The following is a 25211-nucleotide window of genomic DNA, read 5'->3' on the forward strand; positions in this document are numbered from 1 at the left end:
CTATTTGTGACACCGATCGCAGTGCAAGTCCTGCCTCTTCCATCTCCTCATTGGTTTATAGAAGCAGATACCCACGTGCCATCTCCTCATTGGTTATACCCACGTGGGTGATTGAAAGATGAGCTGAGTTCGGTCTTTCGTCGTGGTAACTGAGATGCCAATCGGCATATAAAGTCCAAAGAAGAAAAAGCCTGGAAGGAGGAGAGATGACTAGAAACGATTAGGATGGAAGAGGAGAGAGTAAGGGGGGAGAGCGAAGATTGACCGTTTATGGTGGATTAATTGAGTAAGAGGACCCTTGTTATGTGTGGATTAATTGTGAGGTTAGTAAGAGGACCTTGTCCATTTCAGGTAAAATAACAACTCAACGTTTATATCCCAGGTCAAATTAGCTAGCAACTGTGACACAATGGAATTCAAGGAGGCGATAGACTAGCTAAAAAAGAGGATAAAATAGCAAGCTAAATTGCCATAAATGTTTAATGCTTTTCGACCTGTCCCCAAAATAATATAATTGGTTGAGTTTGTTTTGATATTTTAACCTGCAGAGTTCCTCTTTAACCAGCAGAGTTCCTAGGTCCAGTGTCTGTTATTTTTCCCATCTTAATCTTTTCTTTTTATTGGCCAGTCTGAGATATGGCTTTTTCTTTGCAACTCTGCCTAGAAGCCAGCATCCCAGAGTCGCCTCTTCACTGTTGACGTTGAGACTGGTGTTTTGCTGGTACAATTGAATGAAGCTGCCAGTTGAGGACTTTTGAGGCTTCTGTTTCTCAAACTAGACACGAATGTACTTGTCCTCTTGCACAGTTGTCCATCGAGGCCTCCCTCTCTTTCCTGAGAGAGATAGCGAGGAGGTTCAAGAGTTTTGAGAAGAAAAGAAAGAAGGGATACTATGAGTTGATGAGCCGAGGAGAAGGTCTCCGTGGTCTGGAGAGGCCGGGCAGGTTGTTGGGCGGCCGGCCGTCACAAGACGTGAGATTTCATCTGGAGAGAGAGGGGAGAAAGAGGTCAGAGCACAGGGTAGGGCAGTGTGAGCAGAACCAGCGGTCTGGTTAGGGCCAGTTTGTGCTGTTCTGTGTCAAGGGAGTAGTACACAGCGTTGTACGAGATCTTCAGTTTCTTGGCAATTTCTCGCATTTCTCACCTTCATTTCTCAGAACAAGAATAGACTGCGTTTCAGAAGAAAGGTCTTTGTTTCTGGCTATTTTGAGCCTGTAATCGAACCTACAAATGCTGATGCTCAACTAGTCTAAATTAGGCCAGTTTTATTGCTTCTTTAATCAGGACAACAGTTTTAATCTGTGCTAAAATAATTGCAAAATGATTTTCTAATGATCAGTTAGCTAATCCAAGTTTATAATTTTAAAAGGCTAACACAACGTGCCATTGGAACACAGGAGTGATGGTTGCTGATAATGGGCCTCTGTACGCCTATGTAGATATTCCATTAAATCAGCCGTTTCCATCTACAATAGTAATTTACAACATTAACAATGTCTGCACTGTATTTCTGATCAATTTGATGTTATTTTAATGGACAATTAAAAATAAAATAACATTTAAACAAGGACATTTCAAAGTGACCCCAAACTTTTGAACGGTAGTGTACTTATTACCTCGAATAATCTGTACCCCCGCACATTGACTATTTTTTACTTAACCAACAATGCAGTTAAGAAAAAGTGTTAAGGGCCTGTAAGTAAGCATTTCACTGTAAGGTGGTAAATTAAATTGATTGGACATGATTTGGAAAGGCACACACCTGTCCATATAAGGTCCCACAGTTAACAGTGCATGTCAGAGCAAAAAACAAGCCATGAGGTCGAAGGAATTGTCCGTACAGCTCCGAGACAGAAGAAGTTTGGAACCACGAAGACTCTTCCTAGAGCTGGCTGCTGGGCCTAACTGAGCAATCAGGGGAGAAGGACATTGGTCAGGGAGGTGACCAAGATGCTGATGGTCACTCTGACAGAGCTCCTCTGTGGAGATGGGAGAAACTTCCAGAAGGACAACCATCTCTGCAGCACTCCAACAATCCAGTATTTTTGTAGAGTGGCCAGATGGAAGAAACTTCTAGGTAAAAGGCAAATGACAGAAATCTGGTGGCACACTTGGAGTTTGCCAAAGGTCTGATGAACCCAAGATTGAACTATTTGGCCTGTATACTAAGCGTCACGTCTGGAGGAAACCTGGCACCATCCCTACGGTAAAGCATAGTGGTGGCAGCATCATGCTGTGGGGATATTTTTCAGCGGGAGGGATTGGGAGACTAGTCAGGATCGAGAGGAAACATGAACGGAACAAAGTACTGAGAGATCCTTCATGAAAACCTGCTCCAGAGTGCTCAGGACCGCAGACTGGGGCAAAGGTTCCTCTTTCAACAGGACAACGACCCTAAGCACACAGCCAAGAGAATGCAGGAGTGCCTTCGGGACAAGTCTCTGATTGTCCTTGAGTGGCACAGCCTGGACTTGAACCCGAGCAAACATCTCTGGAGAGACCTGAAAATAGTTGTGAAGTGACGCTCCCCATCCAACCTGATAAAGCTTGAGAGTATTTGTAGAGAAGAACGGAAGAAACTCCCCAAATACAGGTGTGCCAGGCTTGTAGCATCAGACCAAGGAAGACTTGAGGCTGTAATCGCTGCCAAAGGTGCTTCAACAAAGTACTGAGTAAAGGGTCTGAATACTTATGTAAATGTGATATTTCCTTTTTATTTTTTATAAATTTACTAAAATTTCTATACCTGTATTTTCTTTGTCATTATGGGGTATTGTGTGTAGATTGATGAAGAAAAAACACAATCCATTTTAGAATAAGGCTGTAACATAACAAAACGTGGAAAGAGTCAAGGGGTCTGAATTAGAGGTTTTTTATGATTTTTCAACACCAATACCGATTATTGGTGGACAGATTTATATTTGTAATAATGACAATTACAACAATACTGAATTAACCCTTTTATTTTAACTTAATACATAAATAAAATCTATTTAGTCTCACATAAATAATGAAACATGTTGAATTTGGTTTAAATAATGCAAAAACACAGTGTTGGAGAAGAAAGTAAAAGTGCCATGTAAAAAAGCTAATGTTTTAAGTTTCTTGCTCAGAACATGAGAACATATGACATCTGGTGGTTCAATATTCCCAGTTAAGAAGTTTTAGGTTGTAGTTATTATAGGAATTAATAGATTCTTTCTCTATATACCATTTGTATTTCATATATCTTTGACTATTTGATGTTCTTATAGGCACTTTAGTATTGCCAGGCTAATCTCGGGAGTTGATAGGCTTGAAGTCATAAACAGCACTGTGCTTCAAGCATTGCAAAGAGCTGCTGGCAAACGCAGTAAAGTGCCGTTTGAATTAATGCTTATGAGCCTGCTGCTGCCTACCACCGCTCAGACTGCTCTATCAAATGTCAAATCATAGACTTAATAATAATATAACAAACAGAAATAATGGCCTTTGGTCATTAATATGGTAAAATCCGGAAACTTTAATTTCGAAAACAAAACGTTTATTCTTTCAGTGAAATACGGAAACATTCTGTATTTTATCTAACGGGTGGCAACCCTAAGTCTAAATATTGCTGTTACATTGCACAACCTTCAACCTTCAATGTTATGTCAGAATTATGTAAAATTCTGGCAAATTAAATACGGGTTTGTTAGGAAGAAACACAGTTCGTGACGAGCCAGGCGGCCCAAACGGTTTCATATACCCTGACTCTGCTTGTACTGAACGCAAGAGAAGTGACACAATTTCCCTAGTTAATATTGCCTGCTAACATGCATTTATTTTAACTAAATATGCAGGTTTAAAAATATATACTTCTATATATTGATTTTAAGGCATTGATGTTCATGGTTAGGTACATTTGTGCAACGAATGTGCTTTTTTCGCAAATGTGCTTTTAAATCATCACCCGTTTGGAAAAGTTGAAGTAGGCTGTGATTCGATGATAAATTAAGACACTGCATTGATTATATGCAACGCAGGACAAGCTAGTTAACCTAGTAATATCATCAACCATGTGCAGTTAACTAGTGATTATGTGAAGATGCGATCTAGTAACTTAACTTGGCTCATTGCACCCACAAGGTCCTTTTGATGGTGCACTCGCGTAACAGGTGGTCAGCCTGCCACGCAGTTTCCTCGTGGATTGCAATGTAATCGGCGTCCAAATAGGCCAATTACTGATTGTAATGAAAACTTGAAATCGGCCCTAATTAATCGGCCATGCAGACCTCTAGTCTGAATTCCGAATGCACTGTATGTTTTTAAACGTAAAATCCATATAAATCCAAATGCCTAAGTATTTATATGCAGGCACATGTTCGATTGGAGAACCATCTAATGAGTGAATATGTATTCCATCTAATGAGTGAATATGTATTCCATCTAATGAGTGAATATGTATTCCATCTAATGAGTGAATATGTATTCCATCTAATGAGTGAATATGTATTCCATCTAATGAGTGAATATGTATTCCATCTAATGAGTGAATATGTATTCCATCTAATGAGTGAATATGTATTTCATCTAATGAGTGAATATGTATTTCATCTAATGAGTGAATATGTATTTCATCTAATGAGTGAATATGTATTTCATCTAATGAGTGAATATGTATTTCATCTAATGAGTGAATATGTATTCCATCTAATGAGTGAATATGTATTTCATCTAATGAGTGAATATGTATTTCATCTAATGAGTGAATATGTATTTCATCTGAAACATTCTTACAAGAGTTTGAAAACATGTATTTTGTGCTTAATACAGGCAAAACAAGTTTTAAATTAGGAAGGGATTTCTGCATCGCTATCAAATCTGACTAGTTTTGACACAGCCAGATCGACAGTTGGGGCAATAGCTTACATAATATTATCATCTACATATAGATTTATTTATAGATTGACCAATGGTGTTTATATAAATAGTGAAGAGAATCGGTCCCAAAATCTATCCGTTGTACACCTTTACATACATTAAGAAATTCAGACTTAAGTTCTGTCACGAAGATAATCCTGAAACCATGAACAGGCATCAGAGCTCAGGCCTATCGAGGACAACTTATTCAATAAAATAGCATGATCAACAGTATCAAAATCTTTTGACAGGTCTATAAACAAAGCAGCATTTGATTTTAGTGTCTACAGCATTGAGAAGATCATTAAGACCTAAGTGGCTGCTGTAATAGTGCTATGCCCAGGCCTAAACCCTGACTGGTTTACATTCTAAATCCAGATAAAAAAGAGCAAAGTTGTACATTTACCAAGGATTCAAGAATCTTAGCTTAACAAGGAAGCCTTGAAATGGGGCAATCGTTATTAAGAACACTACAATCCGCACCCTTATTGAGTGGCAGCACAAGAGATGATTTCCATAATTTTTGAATATTTCCTGATAAATGTTAAACAAAAAATGTGAGTTATTGTTCATCATTGTTGGCTCAATGGCGCTGCACACTTAAGCAGACCAGGATCTAATTAGTCGGCCCGTGTGTAATTTTTGTTCTCTATTGCTAGCAAAGCATCCCGGACTTATTTTTCTGTAAATAACCTAAAAGAAAAGCTTTGACTATAATTTATCTGATCATTCAGCAAGTTTCCCCTATCAGCATCCATACCAAAATCATTGAATAGACTTAGAAGTTCTGTCAAAGAGCTGAGATGAATTTTCCAGAATTTTGCCAGGTTCCCAATACAATCCGAAAGAGTGGTTACATAAGTCAGATTTGGCCTTTCTGACTTGTCTTAAACAATGATTCCTCAGTTGCTTAAATGCTTGCCAGTCTGGGCCTAAGCATGTGTTCCTGGCCTTGACCCAAGCATCATCTCTTTTATGAATGACTTCTGATAATTCCGGAGTGTACTAGGCATTCGATCTGCCTTTAACTCTACATATTTTTGAAGGGAGCATGACTATCCACAATTGTATTAAAGGCATCTACAAAAAGGCTGAAGGCTACACCAGGTTCAAGGATAGCTGAAATACAATTAAGGTCACTAAAATAAAGATCACGCCTGTTCACTGAAGTATTTAAAAGTTCCTCTTCGTGATGACATGAAGCTTAGATTTTTGTATTCTCACATCTCTTACTCAAACAACTGGACAATGGTCACTAATGTGTTGGGCGAATACACCTGTAGAAACATATTTATCTGGTGTATTTGTTCAAATAAGATCAGAGTACTTTGAATGATCTTTAGGGTTGGGCCGTGTAGGTTTAGGTTTACACGTCTTTTAGATTGTCTGAAGCCTGCATTTCCTAATCAATCACAATGTACAGTTGAAGTCGGAAGTTCACATACACTTAGGTTGGAGTCATTAAATCTCGTTTTTCAAGCACTCCACAAATGTCTTGTTAACAAACTAGTTTTGGCAAGTCGGTTAGGACATCTACTTTTTCCAACAATTGTTTACAGACAGATTATTTCACTTATAACTCACTGTATCACAATTCCAGTGGGTCAGAAGTTTACATACACTAAATTGACTGTGCCTTTAAACAGCTTGGAAAATTCCAGACAATGATGTCATGGCTTTAGAAGCTTCTGTTAGGCTAATTGACATAATTTGAGGCAATTGGAGGTGTACCTGTGGATGTATTTCAAGGCCTACCTTCAAACGCAGTGTCTCTTTGCTTGACATCATGGGGAAATCAAAAGAAATCAGCCAAGACCTCAGGGGAAAAAATGTAGACCTCCACAAGTCTGGTTCATCCTTGGGAGTAAATTCCAAACGCCTGAAGGTACAACGTTCATCTAATCAAACAATCGTACGCAAGCATAACACCATGGGACCACACAGCCATCATACCGCTTAGGAAGGAGACACGTTCTGTCTCCTAGAGATGAACATACTTTGGTGCAAAAAGTGCAAATCAATCCCAGAACAACAGCAAAGGACCTTGTGAAGATGCTGGAGGAAACCAGTACAAAAGTATCTATATCCACAGTAAAAACGAGTCCTATATCGACATAACCTGAAAAGCCGCTCAGCAAGGAAGAAGCCACTGCTCCAAAACTGCCATAAAAAAGCCAGACTATGGTTCGCAACTGCACATGGGGACAAATATCGTACTTTTTGGAGAAATGTCCTCTGGTCTGATGAAACAAAAATAGAACTGTTTGGGCATAATGACCGTTGTTATGTTTGGAGGAAAAAGGGGGAGGCTTGCAAGCTGAAGAACACCGTCCCAACCATGAAGCACGGGGCTGGCAGCATCATGTTGCGGGGGTGCTTTGCTGCAGGAGGGACTGGTGCACTTCACAAAATAGATGGCATCATGAGGCAGGAAAATGATGTGGATATATTGAAGAAACATCTCAAGATATCAGTCAGGAAGTTAAACCTTGGTCGCAAATGGGTCTTCCAAATGGACAATGACCCCAAGCATACTTCCAACGGTGTGGCAAAATGGCTTAAGGACAACAAAGTCAAGGTATTGGAGTGGCCCTCACACAGCCCTGACCTCCAATCCTATGGAAAATTTGTAGGCAGAACTGAAAAAAGCGCGTGCGAGCAAGGAGGCCTACAAACCTGACTCAGTTACACCAGCTCTGTCAGGAGTAATGGGTCAAAATTCACCCAACTTATTGTGGGAAGCTTGTGAAAGGCTACCCAAAATGTTTGTTAAACAATTTAAAGGCAATGCTACCAAATACTAATTGAGTGTATGTAAACTTCTGACCCACTGGGAATCTGATGAAAGAAATAAAAGCTGAAATAAATCCTTCTCTCTACTATTATTCTGACATTTTCACATTCTTAAAATGAAGTGGTGATCCTAACTGACCTAAGATAGGGGAATGTTTACTAGGATTAAATGTCAGGAATTGTGAAAAACTGAATTTAAATGTATTTGGCTAAGGTGTATGTAAACTTCCGACTTAAACTGTAGATCACCCAGGATAATAACTTCTGATTTAATAAAAGAACACAAACTAGTTAACTCCTCGAGTGCACAAAGGTTAGACGAGGGAGGACGGTAGACCCCTAAAACAGTTATAGATACATTTTCCCCCAGACAAAGGCTTAAAGATAGTAGGAAAAAACAAATGCAAGTGAAATGGATTTCAGTAGAGACAGAGAAATTATTTTTTATATGAATGGCCACTCTCCCACTACTACCTCGTCTGTCAGTGCTAAACACATTATAACCCTCTTCATATCAGAGCTCAAAATGTCCCCAGAGATCCAAGTTTCAGTCAATACCAGAATGTCCGAATTCATCTGCATAGCCCAGAAGATTACAACTGACAACACTCCTGGCAGTGTAGACAACAGTATGATGATAGCGCTTAGGTAATACCTCCCGTCCTTTCTTGGTCTGTCTCTGAATCATTATTTTGACCAGGCTGGATGGAGTACATAATCTCTCCATATAGCATATTTTGTTTCCAAAATTGTCAAAAGTTATGCCATCAGTAGTCTTTAAGCCAGATATGAAGAGCATGCTGAACCTTTCAGGGGTGGTGATCAGCTCAATAATATAATATTCATTAGCTCTGATTTACCCTTTTTGACGACAGTCCTTTTCTGAGCCTCCTTGAGAACCGGCGGGAGATTGGGGGGCAGAGGACCCACGTCATCAATAGAAGCCCTCTGAGCGGGGAGAGGACCTTGAGCCTCAGACACCCTCGAGGCCTGATGTGAGAGGGAGCCAGAGGGTATGGGCCAGTGGTATGGGCCTGAGCTGTACCCTCAGGAGACAGGGTAGTGCAGGAATCTCTGGAAGCAGGATGGGATTCCCCAAAGCCATTTCAGCCCCATTCACCAAAGGCCGCTACCTTGCGTTGTGTTTACGGTGTATGATGTGCCTCCACTGGGATGCAGAATCAGTAACGGCAGCATCCGCCAGCTCCTCATAAAATGTCCTTGATCTTTAATCTCCGGGGGGGGGGGGGGGGGATAGGATGGGAAGGGCGGGTGAGATGGGATGGGAGCGGTGACTTCATTTGGGAGGGGTCTCTGTTGGGCAGCCTGGGCCAGGACTTGAAAAGGAAAAGCTTGTTTAAAAAAAAAAAAATTGGTGCATTAAAATAAAATAAATACGGTGTAGACATTGTTAATGTTGTAAATGACTATTGTAGCTGGAAACGGATTTTTAATGGAATATCTACATAGGCATAGGCCCATTATCAGCAACCTTCACTCCTGTGTTCCAATTTGCACGTTGTGTTAGCTCATCCAAGTTTATAATTTTGAAAGGCTAATTGATCATTAGAAAACCCTTTTGCAATTGTTAGGACAGCTGAAAACTGTTGTCCTGATTTAAAGAAGTAATAAAACTGTCCTTTATGTAACCGCGAGTACCTGCATTGTGCTCTGGTAAGGTATAGATGGAAGAGAATGCTCTGGACACAATTCTGCAGGTTGTCTCTATTTTATTGACTGCATGGAATGGGTACAAATATAAGGTTAATGCTGCCGTCTGGACTCCCATGCAAGTATATTTGCCTGATAAAAGACTGCTGAATGCCCGTAAGAAAATCATCTGAAAACTCATGCTGTCTGTAGTCTAAAAAAGTAGTCTGATGTTAAGATGAATCCACATCCCTCAAAATTGGTTGCGTTGATCCAGTTATTGTAAACTCAGCAAAAAAAATAAACGTTCTCTCATAACTGCGTTTATTTTCAGCAAACTTAACATGTGTAAATATTTGTATGAACACAAGATTCAACAACCGAGACATAAACTGAACAAGTTCCACAGACATGTGACTAACAGGAATGGAATAATGTGTCCCTGAACAAATGGGGGGTCAAAATCAAAAGTAACTGTCTGTATCTGGTGTGGGCACCAGCTCCATTAAGTACTGCAGTGCATCTCCTCCTCATGGACTACACCAGATTTGCCAGTTCTTGCTCTGAGATGTTACCCCACTCTTTCACCAAGGCACCTGCAAGTTCCCGGACATTTCTGGGGGGAATGGCCCTAGCCCTCACCCTCTGATCCAACAGATCTCAGATGTGCTCAATGGGCTTGAGATTCGTGCTCTTCGCTGGCCATGGCAGAACACTGACATTCCTGTCTTGCAGGAAATCACACACAGAACGAACAGTATGGCTGGTGGCATTGTCATGCTGGAGGGTCATGTCAGGATGTGCCTGCCAGAAGGGTACCACATGAGGAGGATTGGTTCCCTGTCACGCACAGCATTGAGATTGCCTGCAATGACAACAAGCTCAGTCTGATGATGCTGTGACACACCACCCCAGACCATGACGGACCCTCCACCTCCAAATCGATCCCGCTCCAGAGTACAGGCCTCGGTGTTAAGGCTTATTCCTTCGACGATAAATACGAATCTGACCAAAACCCCTGGTGAGACAAAACCGAGACAAAAGAGCACTTTTTGCCAGTCCTGTCTGGTCCAGCAACGGTGGGTTTGTGCCCATAGGCGATGTTGTTGCCAGTGATGTCTGGTGAGGACCTGCCTTACAACAGGCCTACAAGCCCTCAGTCCACCCTCTCTCAGCCTATTGCGGACCGTCTGAGCACTGATGGAGGGATTGTGCGTTCCTGGTGTAACTCGGGCAGTTGTTGTTGCCATCCTGTACCTGTCCCGCAGGTGTGATGTTCGAATGTACCGATCCTGTGCAGGTGTTGTTATGGGTGGTCTGCCACTGCGAGGACGATCAGCTGTCCGTCCTGTCTCCCTGTAGCGCTGTCTTAGACGTCTCACAGTTCGGACATTGCAATATATTGCCCTGGCCACATCTGCAGTCCTCATGCCTCCTTGCAGCATGCCTAAGGCATGTTCACGCAGATGAGATGAGACCCTGGACATCTTTCTTTTGGTGTTTTTCAGAGTCAGTAGAAAGGCCTCTTTAGTGTCCTAAGTTTTCATAACTGTGACCTTAATTGCCTACCGCCTGTAAACTGTTAGTGTCTTCACTAATTCATTTATTCCTTATGGTTCATTGAACAAGCATGGGAACAGTGTTTACAATGAAGATCTGTGAAGTTATTTGGATTTTTACGAATGATCTTTGAAAGACTGAAAAAGTGACGTTTCTTTTTTTGCTGAGTTTGTCTCAAACGTGTGTAGATCTACAGTGCATTCAGAAAGTATTAAGACCCCTTGACTCTATCCACATGTTATTACATTACAGCCTTATTCTAAAATGGATTAAATTAAAACATAATAATAATAATACCTTAATTACATGTATTCAGACCCTTTGCTATGAGACTTGAAATTGAGCTCAGGTGCATCCTATTTCCATTAATCATCCTTAAGATGTTTCTAGAACTTGATTGGAGTCCACCTGTGGTAAATTAAATTGATTAGACATGATTTGAAAAGGCACACTGTCTATATAAGGTCCCACAGTTGACAGCGCATGTCAGAGCAAAAACCGAGCTCGGAGACCAGATTGTGTCAAGGCACAGATCTGGGGAATTGCACCAAAACATTTTTTCAGCATTGAATGTCCCCAAGAACACAGTGGCCTCTATCATTCTTAAATGGAAAACGTTTGGAACCACCAAGACTCTTCCTAGAGCTGGCCGCCCGGCCAAACTGAGCAATCGGGGAGAAGGGCCTTGGTCAGGAAGGTGACCAAGAACCCGATGGTCACTGTGATAGAGCTGCAGAGTTCCTCTGTGGAGATGGGATAACCTTCCAGAAGGACAACAATCTCTGCAGCACTCCACCAATCAGGCCTTTTTTGTAGATTGGCCAGACGGAACCACTCCTCAGTAAAAGGCACAGGACAGCCCACTTGGAGTTTGTCTCAAGTCTGATGAAACCAATATCAGACTCTTTAGCCTGAATGGGAATTCTTACGGTGAAGCATGGTGGTGGTAGCATCATGTTGTGGAGATATTTTTCAGCGGCAGGGACTGGGAAACAGGATTGAGGGAAAGATGAACGGAGCAAAGTACAGAGAGATGCTTGATGAAAACCTGATCAGGACCTCAACATGGGGCGAAAGATCACAGGACAACAAACCTAAGCAGACAGCCAAGACAACGCAGGAGTGGCTTTGGAACAAGCCTCAATGTCCTTGAGTGGCCCAGCCCGAGCCCAGGCTTGAACCCGATCACACATCTCCGGAGAGTCAATAGCTGTGCAGCGATGCTCCCCATCCAACCTGTCAGAGCTTGAGAGGATCTGCAGAGAAGAATGGGAGAAACTCTCCAAATACAGGTCTCGTAATCTTCTAGCATCATACCCAAGAAGACTCGGCTGTAATTTCTGCCAAAGGTGCTTCAACAAAGTACTGGAAAAAACTGTTTTTACTTTGTCATTATGGGGTATTGTGTGTAGATTCGTGACGGGAAAATACAATTTAATCCATTTTAGAATAAGGCTATATCATAACAAAATGTGGAAAAAGTCAAGGGGTCTGAATACTTTCTGAATGCATTGTAGCTATGTGCCTATTGCCGCTCAACCCCAAATGAATTAAAATATAAGCATAAAAAAGAATATGGTGCTATTCTAATCCATTAATTTTGGATTGTGGGACATGGCTGCAGCTACAAAACAGATGGCCTCTGACGTGGACTTATCTCAACAGAAGAACACTTTTGAGCTCTGAAAACAGACAAACTTAGATTTTGGAGTATAACCTAATGTCCTTTTAACCATGGTAATTCAGCTAGGTATGACTATAATAAAACTGATTACATGTTACATCTCAAGAAAATTGTTTAACTACTACACTGTACAAAAAATATAAACGCAACATGTGTTGGTCCCATGTTTCATGATCTGAAATAAAAGATCCATACACAAAAAGATCCATACACAAAAAGATCCATACACAAAAAGATCCATACACAAAAAAGCTTTTCTCTCAAATTTTGTGCACACATTTGTTTACATTCCTGTTAGTGAGCATTTCTCTTTCGCCAAGATAATCCATCCACCTGACAGGTGTGGCATATCAGGAAGCAGATGAAACAGTATGATCATTACACAGGTGCACCTTGTGCTGGGAACAATCAAAGGCCACTCAAAAATGTGCAGCTTTGTCACACAACACAATGCCACAGATTTCTCAAGTTTTGAGGGAGCGTGCAATTGACATGCTGACTGCAGGAACACCAGAGCTGTTGAATGCTCATTTCTTTACCATAAGCCGTTTTAAGGAATTTGGCAGTACGCCCAACCAGCCTCACAACCGCAGACCACGTGTAAGGCGTCCTGTGGGAGAGCGGTTTGCTGATGTCAACGTTGTGAACAGAGTGCCCCATGGCGGCGGTCGGGTTTTGTTATGGGCAGGCATAAGCTATGGACAACGATGGCAATTTGAATGCACAGAAGTACTGTGAGATCCTGAGATCCATTTTTTTCAAGGTTCCTGTGACCAACAGATGCATATCTGTATTCCCAGTCATGTTTAGTCCATAGATTAGGGCCTAATGATTTTATTTCAATTGACTGATATCCTCATATGAACTGTAACTCAGTAAAATCGTAGAAATTGTTGCATGTTGTGTTTATATTTTTGTTCAGTATAACACAAACCACTTCAATGTTTCGTGACAATATAACACTGTACAGGTCCTAGTCAGCTTTCAAAGATGTCATACTGACTGTTTTCAAAACATCTGTTTAATTGTATAATTAAGCACAATTGTTTTATTGGGTTACAAAATGATCCATGTGCTGTAAGGGATGAGGCAAATATTTTCCTTGTTGCAGTCACAAGTGCTTTGATAACAATGACTCATACAGGGGTATTCCTATAGATCATTTTTAACAATAATATTTCATTATGTTGTGCAGCTGCAGAAGTCCAGTGACTGGTTAGTTCATTCACTTAGAGGGGGGTAGTGACAGAGAAGTCTAACGTTTACTTTTATACCCTTGGCAATCCTGTTTTTTCTGAATGAATTTGAAAGATATAAGCATTATTATAACTTCTGGCTCGGTGAAAGATATCACCATATATAGTGTTCTACTGTGGTGCTGCCTACACCATTCCACTCCACTGTAGTGACATGTAGCCTCTGGCTAGACGAGATGTTGCTATATTGCTTCCACCTATAGTCTAGTCACTGTGGTGCTACACCATTCCACTCCACTGTAGTGACGTGTACACCCCCTCCTCCCTGTCATTGTCCTGGCTTTCCCCTGATGAACACAGCAGGACTGTCTCTTCACGTTGGACCCTAGACTGGCAATGGTCAGAACGTCGAGTCGTCCATGGAGATGCATACGGCCATGAAATGGTTGTGGAAACGGAGGGGGTCACCTGAGAGAAAGGGGATAGAGAAGAGATTCATAGAAAGACTGACGTGACCATAGGTTCTGTTTTGTAGAGAACGATGGGCTGCCCAAGTTGGCAAGATTGGACAAAAAAAGCCACTGGCAAACTACTAGAATCATGCACTGAGCTGAGCTCAATCAAATTTGATCAATTAATCATAAATCAATGTGATTGAAGTATGGAGCTCACCTGGGTACACCAGGTATTCTCCCTCAAACTTCCCAGCCGAGGTGAGGTAGAAGCCTTGGCGAGCTCCAGTACCCTCTAAGAGACAATATAGTGCCGTCAGTGCCAGGCCACTTGATTAAGTCATGTGAATGGCCATGTCCCGTACAAATGCCTGTATTCGGCCTACTACTAGTCATCTGATGTGAGTAATGGACCCCCACACCATTATGTTTCTCAGTCATAACTCTCAGCAATGTGGTCTTCCTGTCCTCCAAGGCACTCTGTTCCTTAAAGCTATTCTCCAGTCCCGCATGGTACTGCCACATTGCTCTGGATTCACCTCGGGATTCTGTAAGGATCAATTAAACCAATCTGAGCGTGTAGGGCTTGAGGGGGAAGAAACTGGGTGTTCTGCCTAGGTTGTCGGGCCAGAGACCCCCGCCAGGGTCCCTATGATGCCCAGTTCACTGGCTGCATTCAAGTCGTCCACGCCCACAGAAGTTTATTCCGATGACCTGGCGGCTGTTCGCCATGCTTTCTCAACTCGCATCGTCTTTGGACAGTTTTCCTTGTCTTTGGCAAATCCATCGGACTGTGACATACCCGACCATGGGTTTTTGAATTAAATGTTCATGCACGGAACTGTCGCACACACTGGGTGGTGTCCACATGAGTTCTGATCTGGATGCGTATTGGCACATGCTGAAAAGCATAATAATCTAATGATTCCTTGGGTTGAAGCAGCTATTTGGAACAGTAGAATCAAGAGAAATGACACAACAGTCAAACACACAAACATCCCTAAAATATTGAGCATGCGTGATGTGCAGTGTAAGTGTGGGAGAGCTCTGGCATTTCCTTGTGGGTGGGAACAATATCACCGGTGTGTCATGTGGTAGCCAATGGCAAGGAAGAACCGTGATTGAATTTGGTCAAGAGCATTGCCAAATTAGTGATACACAAACTATTCTCCAATTTTTTTGGTGACGATTAATGAAAATAGCAACCGTTTATTGGAACCATGAAGAAGAACTGTTTTGGCGGAATACATTTAACAAAATGTTCTTATTACATCTCAATGAACTGAAACGAGTTCATTCAACTTAAAGTAAAAACCAACCATTTCTAGCTGTTGACACCTTTAAGTGTTTATTAGGTATCATCAATGGATTTAATAACCTGTACATACAGTGCATTCGGAAAGTACTCAGACCCCTTCAGTTTACACATTGTTACGTTACAGTCTTATTCTAAAATTCTAAATTTCCCCCCTCAATCTACATACAATACCCCATAATGACAAAGAGAAAACAGATTTTTTAAATTTGAGCAAATTTATCAAAATAAAACAAATATCTTATTTGCATAAGTATTCAGACCCTTTGCTATGACTCGATTTTGAGCTCAGGTGCATCCTGTTTCCATTGATCATCCTTGATGTTTCTAGAACTTGATTGAAGTCCACCTGTGGTAAAGTCGATTGGACATGATTTGGAAAGGCACACACCTGTTTATATAAAGGTCACACAGTTGACAGTGCATATTAGAGCAAAAACCAAGCCATGAGGTCGAAGGAATTGTCTGTAGAGCTCAGAGACAGGATTGTGTCAAGGCACAGATCTGGGGAAGTGTACCAAAAAATGTCTGCAGCATTGAATGTCTCCAAGAACACAGTCCCCTCCATCATTCTTAAATGGAAGAAGTTTGGAACCCCCAAGACACTTCCAAGAGCTGGCCGTCCGGCCAAACTGAGCAAAGCCAAAAGGCACATGACAGTTTGCCAAAAGGCACCTAAAGGACTCTCAGACCATGAGAAACTAGATTCTCTGGTCTGATGAAACCAAGACTCTTTGCCTGAATGCCAAGCATCACATCTGGAGGAAACCAGGCACTGCTCATCACCTGGCCAATACCATCCCTACGGTGAAGGATGGTGGTGGCAGCATCATGCTGTGGGGATGTTTTTCAGCGTCAGGGACTGGGAGATTAGTCAGGATCGAGGGAAAGATGAACTGAGCAAAGAGATCCCTGATGAAAACCTACTCCAGAGCGCTCAGGACATCAGACTGGGGGCGAAGGTTCACCTTCAACAGGACAACAACACTAAGCAAGACAATGCAGGAGTTGAGTGGCCCAGCCAGAGCCCAGACTTAAACCCAATCGAACATCTCTGGAGAGACCTGAAAATAGCTGTGCAGATGCTCCCCATCTAACCGGACAGAGCTTGAGAGTATTTGCAGAGAAGAACCGAAGAAACTGCTCAAATACAGGTGTGCCAAGCTTGTAGCATCATACCCAAGAAGACTCAAGGCTGTAGTCACTGCCAAAAGTGCTTCAACAAAGAACTGAGTAAAGGGTCTGAATACTTATGTAAATGTGTGTGTTGTTTTTAAATACATTTACAAAAATGTCAAACCTGTTTTTGCTTTGTCATTATGGGGTGTTGTGTGTAGATTGAGGGGGTGTCCATTATACATAGCTTTGGGTGTGCTCTTGATCATATGGCAAGGATGTTGTGTTTTCATGAACAAATTAAATATTTTATTTTATACTACTAGTTGAAGATCCTCAAGCTCTTTCATGAGTTGAGCCTCCTTTTCCATCTTTTCAAGCTGAGAAACGACAAGGGACAAAAATAAAACACATGTTAGCACCAATTCTCTATTTTCAAGTAGAATTTACAAATGTGTAAACTGGATCTTTATTGAATGTGTGTGTGACAGTAGTTTGTCAGAACAATTACCTGGTTCTTTTGAATGGGTTTCCCAGTTGCTTGCAGCGCTTTCAGCTCGTCTATAGCTTTCAGTTTCTAGGAGTTAGTTTGAAATTAACAGAATTAACGTACAGCTAAGCCATTCTCAACACCAAGGGCAACACTTGACGTGGAACTTACTCAAGACTAATTTGTCTACAGTATGTTTGTGATAAATCCTTTTCATAGCAGTGAAAATTAAAAGGTCAATTACATTATGAAGTAAAACCTGCTACCCCAAAGACGTAAATTGAATCTGTAAAAATACTGTAAGGTAAATCTGGACGAAACACAAACAGCTTACTACAGGTACTTCAGCCACCAACTGATACAGTTACTACTGACTATTAAACAGTGACCATATTTTTTCACCTTCTTTACGTTCTTGATCTTCTTGTCAGTCTCTGGGTCGCCACAGGAGAGTTCAGTCTGAGCGCTGCTGGCTGGAGAGGGATCTGACTGGGGCTCAAGGGCATCTGGGTTTATCTCCTACACAAGCAGAAAACACAACTTGTTGAACCCTAGAAGGCTTTATCACAAAAATCACGCACAACTTGATCGCTTACCTAACCACCTCCCACTCCTGATATCTTAGACAAGAGCAATTCTCCACTTCAGTCATACATTCCAGCACATTAGGAGAAGATTATGCAAAGTATCTGTACCTGTTTGGCTGCTTTCTTTGCCTCTCGTTTTTTCTGGTTCTTCAGAGCAGTCTTGGACATCTGCTTGTCCCCGGTGGCGCCAGGCCTCATGTTCTGTGGAGGCTCCTCTTCATGCTGACAGAGAAAAGAGTGGATATTTACAGACCTTTTTCATCACTATTAGATCTTCCTCTTCAGGGGTGGATTTAATACAATGCAACTTTATTTGGCCCTTTAAAAGGATAGTTCACCCAAATTCTATATTGGTTTGCTTACTCTGTAAGCAGTCTATGGATAAGGTAAGTCAGCAATCCATGCTTTTGCCTGCTAACTTTTCAGCATTTACAGCACAAAACCAATGCTTGGTATCACTAATATTAGCATTTTACGTCCAAATCCTCCCAAAGTGTCTAAAATCGATTGTGGACTTCAATAAAGTTACTTAAAACATGGACATGAAAAATGCTAATTGGAATTTGATGAACTTTCCCTTTAAATGCTAATTTTTTGTTTTATAACTGAATGCCTACTGAAGAAAACCTGACCCCTGGCCCTCCTCTACTTACTAGTTTAGAGCTGGCTGTGACCGGTTTATTCCGTAGGGCAGGTGGGCGGTAGGCCTGAGCTGGCTTGGACTCTGTGCTGCCCAGCTCGCTGGGTGCTGCCTGGTACTTCACCGGCCTCTCAGGGAACGTCCCGTCTGGGAAGGGCTGCCACACAGTCTCCCAGAGCTCTTTGCCCGTCGGTGTGTCCTGCTTGTACAGAACCGTGCCAGTGTAGTGCCAGATCTTGTAGCCGTTGCTGACACGTAGCCGGGGGGCGCAGGTCGACGTGATGACGTGTTCACCGTCTGGGCACCAGGCGAAGTGGGTGGAGTCCGGCGCCTGGGGCTTGGACACCTGCTTCCACTTCTTGACATCCCACACCTCCATCTGGCCCCGTAGGTTCCCGAAGCCGGCCAAGACCAGGATGTGGCCCTGGGGGCTGTAGTAGACGGCATTGCGGGGGCCCGTGCCGAAGTCAAAGACAGGGTCGCACTTGAGGTTGTAGACAGTAGCCTTGGCGGGCATGAAGCCATAGACCACGCAGAACTCTGTGGAGCTTGGGCTCCATGCCACATCATAGATGGGCCCGTTCTTCTCTGTTCACAACACAGATAGATACCATATGTTTACGAACCACAGAGCATCAGCTAAATTCATTTAAAATTATTCCTCGGTGTAAGCAGCGAGGCTCCGGGAGAGGCTCGAGCTGCTCAGTGTACAATTGCGCTCTGGTTCAATTTTTTAAAGAATGACGAGCTTCTCATGCCCGAGAACACTTGATAAATGCGGCATGCGCACACGCCGGCAAAAAAGGTACACGTCCAGTGTAACAGGCTGACTACACCGCTCGCATCGCGTGCGTTGCACAATACATTTAGAAATCTGTATTGTTAAATTATGGCTCCCACCCTACTTGTGCATAACAATGAGCATCTGCATGGGCTAAAATAGAAGTCAGTTCTATTTGTGAGGCAGATCACTCTGCATGTCCTGCCTCTCCCATCTCCTCATTGGTTTATAGAAGCAGATAACCAATGAGGAGATGGCACGTGGGTGACAAAGACGAGCGAGGTCAGTGGCGGTAATGCACCTAATTTATGAAAGTTGCCAATCGCAATATAAAGTCAAGAGAAGAAAAGGCCTGGGAGGAGGAGTGATGACTAGAAATTAGTCGGTTGACTGTTTTGTGTGGATTCATTGGCAGAGTAGAGGACCTTGTGCATTTCAGGTAAAATAACAACTCAACGTTTATATCCCAGGACAAATTAGCTAGCAAGTGCAAGTTAGCTATCTAAATTGCCATAAATGTTTAATGCTTTTCGACCTGCCCCCAAATTAATGTAATTGGTTCAGAGTTTGTTTTGATATTTTAACCTGCGTGTCGTGATCGCGTTTGGTGTAAGGGGACAAAATACATTTATGCAAGATGGCGCACGCGTGCAGCTGGTTTTGGTTCCGTGTTACAGATAAAAACATACCGAATGACCATCGCGCCAGTGCTGCTCCCCTGGTATTTACATATCTATGCCTTCAGACGTACAAATAAGTAAAGTGGAGTAAAAACACACTATATAAAAATTATGCACTCACGTAGCTGCACCGCAGAAGTCTCCCCATTGGTGGCCAAGTAGTGTAAAGTCTGTTCTCCGTAGTATGAGGCCCCTGTTTTATCCACCTCTATGCTGGCCTGCACCAGAACCGCAGTGGCTGATTGAGAAAAAAGAAAAAAAGCCGTCATGGCATTAATCTTCTACAACAACAAACTTTTAGTATAACGCAAACGACACATTCTCCATAACATTTACTTAACAGTATTCTGTTATAAATGTTGACCAACCTTTTTTGTTCCACAGCATGGTCACCCTGTCAGCCTTAAAGAAACTCTTGTTGGCCAGAGCACAGGTCGGGCCACCAAAGTTGGGGTACTGGTATAGCCGGACAAACGAGGGGGCACCTTTGCTCCCAGGGACATAAACAGCCACCTTCAGCAGAAACACAGTGGCAAATGTCAATACCCTCTTCTACAGTCAGCTAACCAAACAGATATATGAATTGTTAAGTTTATCGGCAGGAAACAGAATAAAACAGAGGTATACCTTACTAGGCTGACTTCCTGGGGACAACACAAACTCGGACACCTTCTGCAAGTGAAGCTTATTGGCAATGGTGCCTGGAAAAAGAGACAATTAACTAATACAAATATTGTTACTTTTATAATAGAATGTGCATAAGCGCTACCTAGTGCTCTCAATAAATGCTTGGTTCTGTGTGTCACATCAGTATGGAGCTGCCATCATGGCTAGTTATCCATTGTTAAGGAGATCTCTTGACCTCAATGGGAATTCCTGGTTGAATAAACTTTCAATAAATAAAATCTATGTAGACAAGAACGGGGACGATAAAGATACTTACTAAAATCGTTGTTCTCAAAAAAATGAAGTTCATTGTTAACACTCCTGACAGCAATCTTCTCGTCATCTGACCAGCTTGGACACCTGTACACATTGACAAGACAAAAACAATCTGTTCAGAAAATAAAGGTCATGATGCAAACATATAACTAAAAACTATCATCATTTTCAGTTTCTATTCAAAGCAGTGAGGGGTGATAATGATAAAGTGGTGGCAGACATTATCTAGCCTTCCCAAGTGCATCATCTGTGTAACAGAGAATCACACTCACATGATTGGTAACCATCATTACGACCAGGAATTCGACTTTCCCGAAGCAGATCCTTTGTTCGGACCTCCACCTTGGACATGGGATCTTATCCCAGAGGTCGACCCAAAACAAAGCGGTCGCCGCAGGAGAGGCAGATGGAGCGACCTACTGGTCAGACTTGGAAGGCGAGCACACCTTCCATTGCTTCCGAGCATATTACTCTCCAATGTCCAATCTCTAGATAACAAGGTGGATGAAATTAGGGCACGAGTTGCCTTCCAGAGAGACATCAGAGATTGTAACATTCTCTGTTTCATGGAAACCTGGCTCACTCGGCATATGTTGTCAGTCGGTACAGCCACCCGGTTTCTTCACGCATCGCGCCGACAAACAAACATCTCTCTGGTAAGAAGAAGGGCGGGGGTGTATGCCTTATGATTAATGACTCATGGTATAATCATAACAACATACAGGAACTCAAGTCCTTTTGTTCACCTGACCTATAATTCCTTACAATCAAATTCCGACCGCATTATCTACCAAGAGAATTCTCTTCGATTATAGTCACATATCACATATCCCCCCCAAGCAGATACCTCGACGGCCCTGAAAGGACTTCACTGGACTCTATGTAAACTGGAAACCATAGATCCTGAGGTTGCATTTATTGTAGTTGGGGATTTTAACAAAGCTAATCTGAGAACAAGGCTTTCTAAATTCTGTCAGCATATGGAATGCGCGACACGAGTTGGTAACATTCTGGATCATTGCTACTCTAACTTCCGCGATGCATACAAAGCCCTTCCCCGGCCCTCCCTTCGGCAAACCAAACAATGACTCCATTTTGTTGCTCCCAACCTATAGACAGAAAATAAAACAGGAAATACCCGGGCTCAGGCCTATCCAACGCTGATCTAACCAATCGGATTCCCCGCTTCAAGATTGCTTCGATCACGAGGACTGGGATGTGTTCCGGTTTAGCCTCAGACAACACATTGCTGATAAACTCGCTCACCGCGTCAGATAGCGAGTTTATTAGCAAGTGCATTGGTGATTTTGTACCCACTGTGACTATTGAAACCTTCCCTAACCAGAAACCATGGATTGATGCCAGCATTCGCGCAGAACTGAAAGCGCGAACCACAGGTTTTAATCATGGCAAGGCGACTGGAAACATGACCGAATACAAACAGTGTAGCTATTCCCTCTGCAAGGCAATCAAGCAAGCGAAGCGTCAGTATAGAGACAAAGTAGTCGCAATTCAACAGCTCAAACACGAGACGTATGTGGCAGGGTCTACAGTACAGTCAATCACGAATTACAAAAAGAAAACCAGCCCCGTTGCGGACATCGACGTCTTGCTCCCAGACAAATTAAACAACTTCTTTGCTCGCTTTGAGGACAATACAGTGCCACTGACACGGCCCGCTACCAAAGCCTGTGGGCTCTCCTTCACCGTGGCCAAAGTGAGTGAAACATTTAAACGCGTTAACACTCGCAAGGCTGCCGGCCCAGACGGCATCCCTAGCCGCATGCTCAAAGCTTACGCAGACCAGCTGGCTGGTGTGTTTACGGACATATTCAATCAATCCTTATCCCAGTCTGCTGTCCCCACATTCAAGAGGGCCACCATTGTTCCTGTTCCCAAGAAAGCTAAGGTAACTGAACTAAATTACTATCGCCGTGTAGCACTCACTTCTGTCATCATGAAGTGCTTTGAGAGACTAGTCAAGGATCATATCACCTCCACACTACCTGATACCCTAGACCCACTCCAATTTGTTTACTGCCCCAATAGGTCCACAGACGACGCAATCGCAATCACACTGCCCTGTCCCATCTGGACAAGAGGAATACCTACGTAAGAATGCTGTTTATTGACTACACCTCAGCATTTAACACCATAGTACCCTCCAAACTTGTCATTAAGCTCAAAGCCCTGGGTCTCGACCCCGTCCTGTACAATTGGGTCCTGGACTTTGACGGGCCGCCCCCAGGTGGTGACGGTATGAAACAACATCTCCACCCCGTTGATCCTCAACACTGGGGCCCCACAAGCGTGAGTCCTCAGCCCTCTCCTGTACTCCCTGTTCACTCATGACTGCGTGGCCATGCACAGTTCCAACTCAATTATAAAGTTTGCAGACGACACTACAGTGGTAGGCTTGATTACCAACAACGATGAGATGGCCTACAGGGAGGAGGTTAGGGCCCTCGGACAGTAGTGGAGAAGGTGGAAGGTTAAGTTTCTCTGCGTGCACATCATGGACCAACTGAAATGGTCCAGCCACACAGACAGCATGGTGAAGAAGGCGCAACAGCGCAAAGTCAGGACATCCGTTTGAATGTCCCATCTGAAAGACGGTACCTTACGCAGGGAAATGTCCCCTTCACTGTCCCGGGACATTGGAATCTCCTTCGACCAGAGTGCCCCCTACTGGACCACTTCCAGCACCATCTGATTTCCCATCCAGGGACCGAACAGGACCAACCCTACTTAGCTTCAGAGGCAAGCAGGGTGTTATGCTGCTGGCTAATCCTCTGTATTTCCTCAGATGGACAAACACACAGTAATAGACAACGGTGCAAACTCACCATCCTTGTACCTTCTTATGGTAGAGAGCCTTGAGGCAGGTCCCAGTTTGCAAATCCCACAGCTGCAAGTTGGCATCTCCCTGTGGGTTTTCTTGTGTCTCTAACAAGAGAAAGGAAAAATACCATTACATTACCTATTGTAAAGATGAGTGCTAGTGCAGCACAACCAACCACAAACCATACATTGAAATGGACATGACATTTAAATTATATCTAGTTCAAAACATAATACATTTAGACTCCCTAATTGTGTGCCTGCTTAAGGATTCTACAGACTACGCAAACAGTGACATACGGTCTGTAAGGAGCACAATTTCAAGAGTCAGTGCTTTCCATTTTCATAATCTAATCAAACCTCATGTTAGAATTTGTATTGCATTTCAATGTAGTTATGTAAACTTACTGCTATACACCTGCCATGTAGCCAGTACAGTGTTCAGCGGAGAGAACGCCAACATTGCAGTCTTTGGAAGGTCAAATGACCTGACTTGTGAGCCATCTGCAACCTTCACAACAGTGACCCTGACGAACAAAACATGGGCATGACAACTACTGTGATCGGAACAGTCTCAACGCAATGCCTGAAGAAGTAGCCTACATGACGAATGTCACTACAGCATGCAGGGGTTTTATACTACTTTTGCATACTGATACATAGGGCTCGGGGCAAAAGTGGTGTACTATATAGGGAATCGTGTGCCATTTGGGATGCAGATTTAGTGCCATGATGTAGCTTTTCTTACTTCTCTCCATTGCACCATGCAAACAATGTCCCATCCTTGCTGAAAGCAACATATCTACTTTGCAGAGGGTCCCTGAAAATTAAAGGTTTAATAAATAAAATTGCATTTGCAACACATGAACAGGGATTGATTTGGCTAACAATGTAACATTATGTTAAGTCTGATAGAACGGGAATGACCTTTGAAAATCTGCATTCTTCTCGCAGTTTGGTGGTCCACGGAGCAGCACTGTGCCGTCAGATCCCCGGACTGTGATCACAATAACAGCAGCAGTTAGTCTAAAATCACTGATGTAATAGCTATGTAAGATGAACGAATTAGCTACATTATCATCAGCAGGAGGTAAATCTGATTGGAACGGAACTGGGCTTGCAAGATATAATACTACAGTGATGGGTTTGCAGCATGCAAGCATACAGCATCTGGCAAAATGTTTAGAAAGCATTTGGCAAGCTTGTAACATTACTCTGACAAGAGCACATCAAAATCGAGTTGAAAGTAAGGAAATTATTCAACATTCCAAATCACGTGACAGTTAATAGTGGCCGTGGCGTATATTCTACAACCCAGGTTAACATCTAAAACAATACGTAAACAACAAATAAAGAATTTACTCTTCAATGAAAGAACCCACCTGCTAAGAGAGGTGTGGGGGGCGCCATGATGTACCGGAAAGAGAATAATCTGCAAAAGGAAATGCCAAAGTCTCAAGACAAAAGGGGCGTGTTATTGGAACGTTGGCCACGTCATCAGAAAATTGTGTGACTAATCACTTTTTTTCTCCATAATAAATTCACTCCTACATTGAATGTTGTTTACTAACAAATACATGTTGATCTATAAACAAATATGTTT

At 42.6% G+C, this 25211-nt stretch overlaps 1 protein-coding gene across 2 annotated transcripts; it reads right to left on the bottom strand.

The window, feature by feature from the left end:
• Positions 1-15537: 15537 nt before the first annotated feature.
• Positions 15538-25059, bottom strand: LOC115106785 (eukaryotic translation initiation factor 2A-like). 2 transcript variants are annotated; one of them, XM_029629871.2, is made up of 14 exons: positions 24991-25059; positions 24536-24605; positions 24357-24428; positions 24017-24135; positions 23614-23713; positions 20769-20851; positions 20453-20526; positions 20194-20338; positions 19947-20063; positions 18378-18952; positions 17833-17946; positions 17540-17656; positions 17159-17224; positions 15538-17027 (listed from the first exon to the last, which is right to left on the bottom strand). In XM_029629871.2, the coding sequence occupies exons 1-14, from the start codon at positions 25016-25018 to the stop codon at positions 16962-16964; spliced, it is 1746 nt and encodes a 581-aa protein (XP_029485731.1). In that variant the 5' UTR covers positions 25019-25059; the 3' UTR covers positions 15538-16961. The 2 variants fall into 2 exon arrangements, with proteins under 2 accessions (XP_029485731.1, XP_064864163.1); XM_065008091.1 differs by lacking the exons at positions 23614-23713; positions 24017-24135; positions 24357-24428; positions 24536-24605; positions 24991-25059 and adding an exon at positions 21040-21558.
• Positions 25060-25211: the final 152 nt, after the last annotated feature.

Source organism: Oncorhynchus nerka, linkage group LG23, assembly GCF_034236695.1.
Source record: "Oncorhynchus nerka isolate Pitt River linkage group LG23, Oner_Uvic_2.0, whole genome shotgun sequence".
Lineage (NCBI taxonomy): Eukaryota > Metazoa > Chordata > Actinopteri > Salmoniformes > Salmonidae > Oncorhynchus > Oncorhynchus nerka.

Bases quoted from the DNA above. Each gene is read 5' to 3' on its own strand.
- LOC115106785 (XM_029629871.2), bottom strand. From the start codon at position 25,018: ATGGCGCCCCCCACACCTCTCTTAGCAG. The intron at 24,606-24,990 runs GTGGGTTCTTTC...TTGTGATCACAG, and splicing joins CCCCACACCTCTCTTAGCAG to TCCGGGGATCTGACGGCACA. The intron at 24,136-24,356 runs GTAAGAAAAGCT...TTTGTTCGTCAG, and splicing joins GCATGGTGCAATGGAGAGAA to GGTCACTGTTGTGAAGGTTG.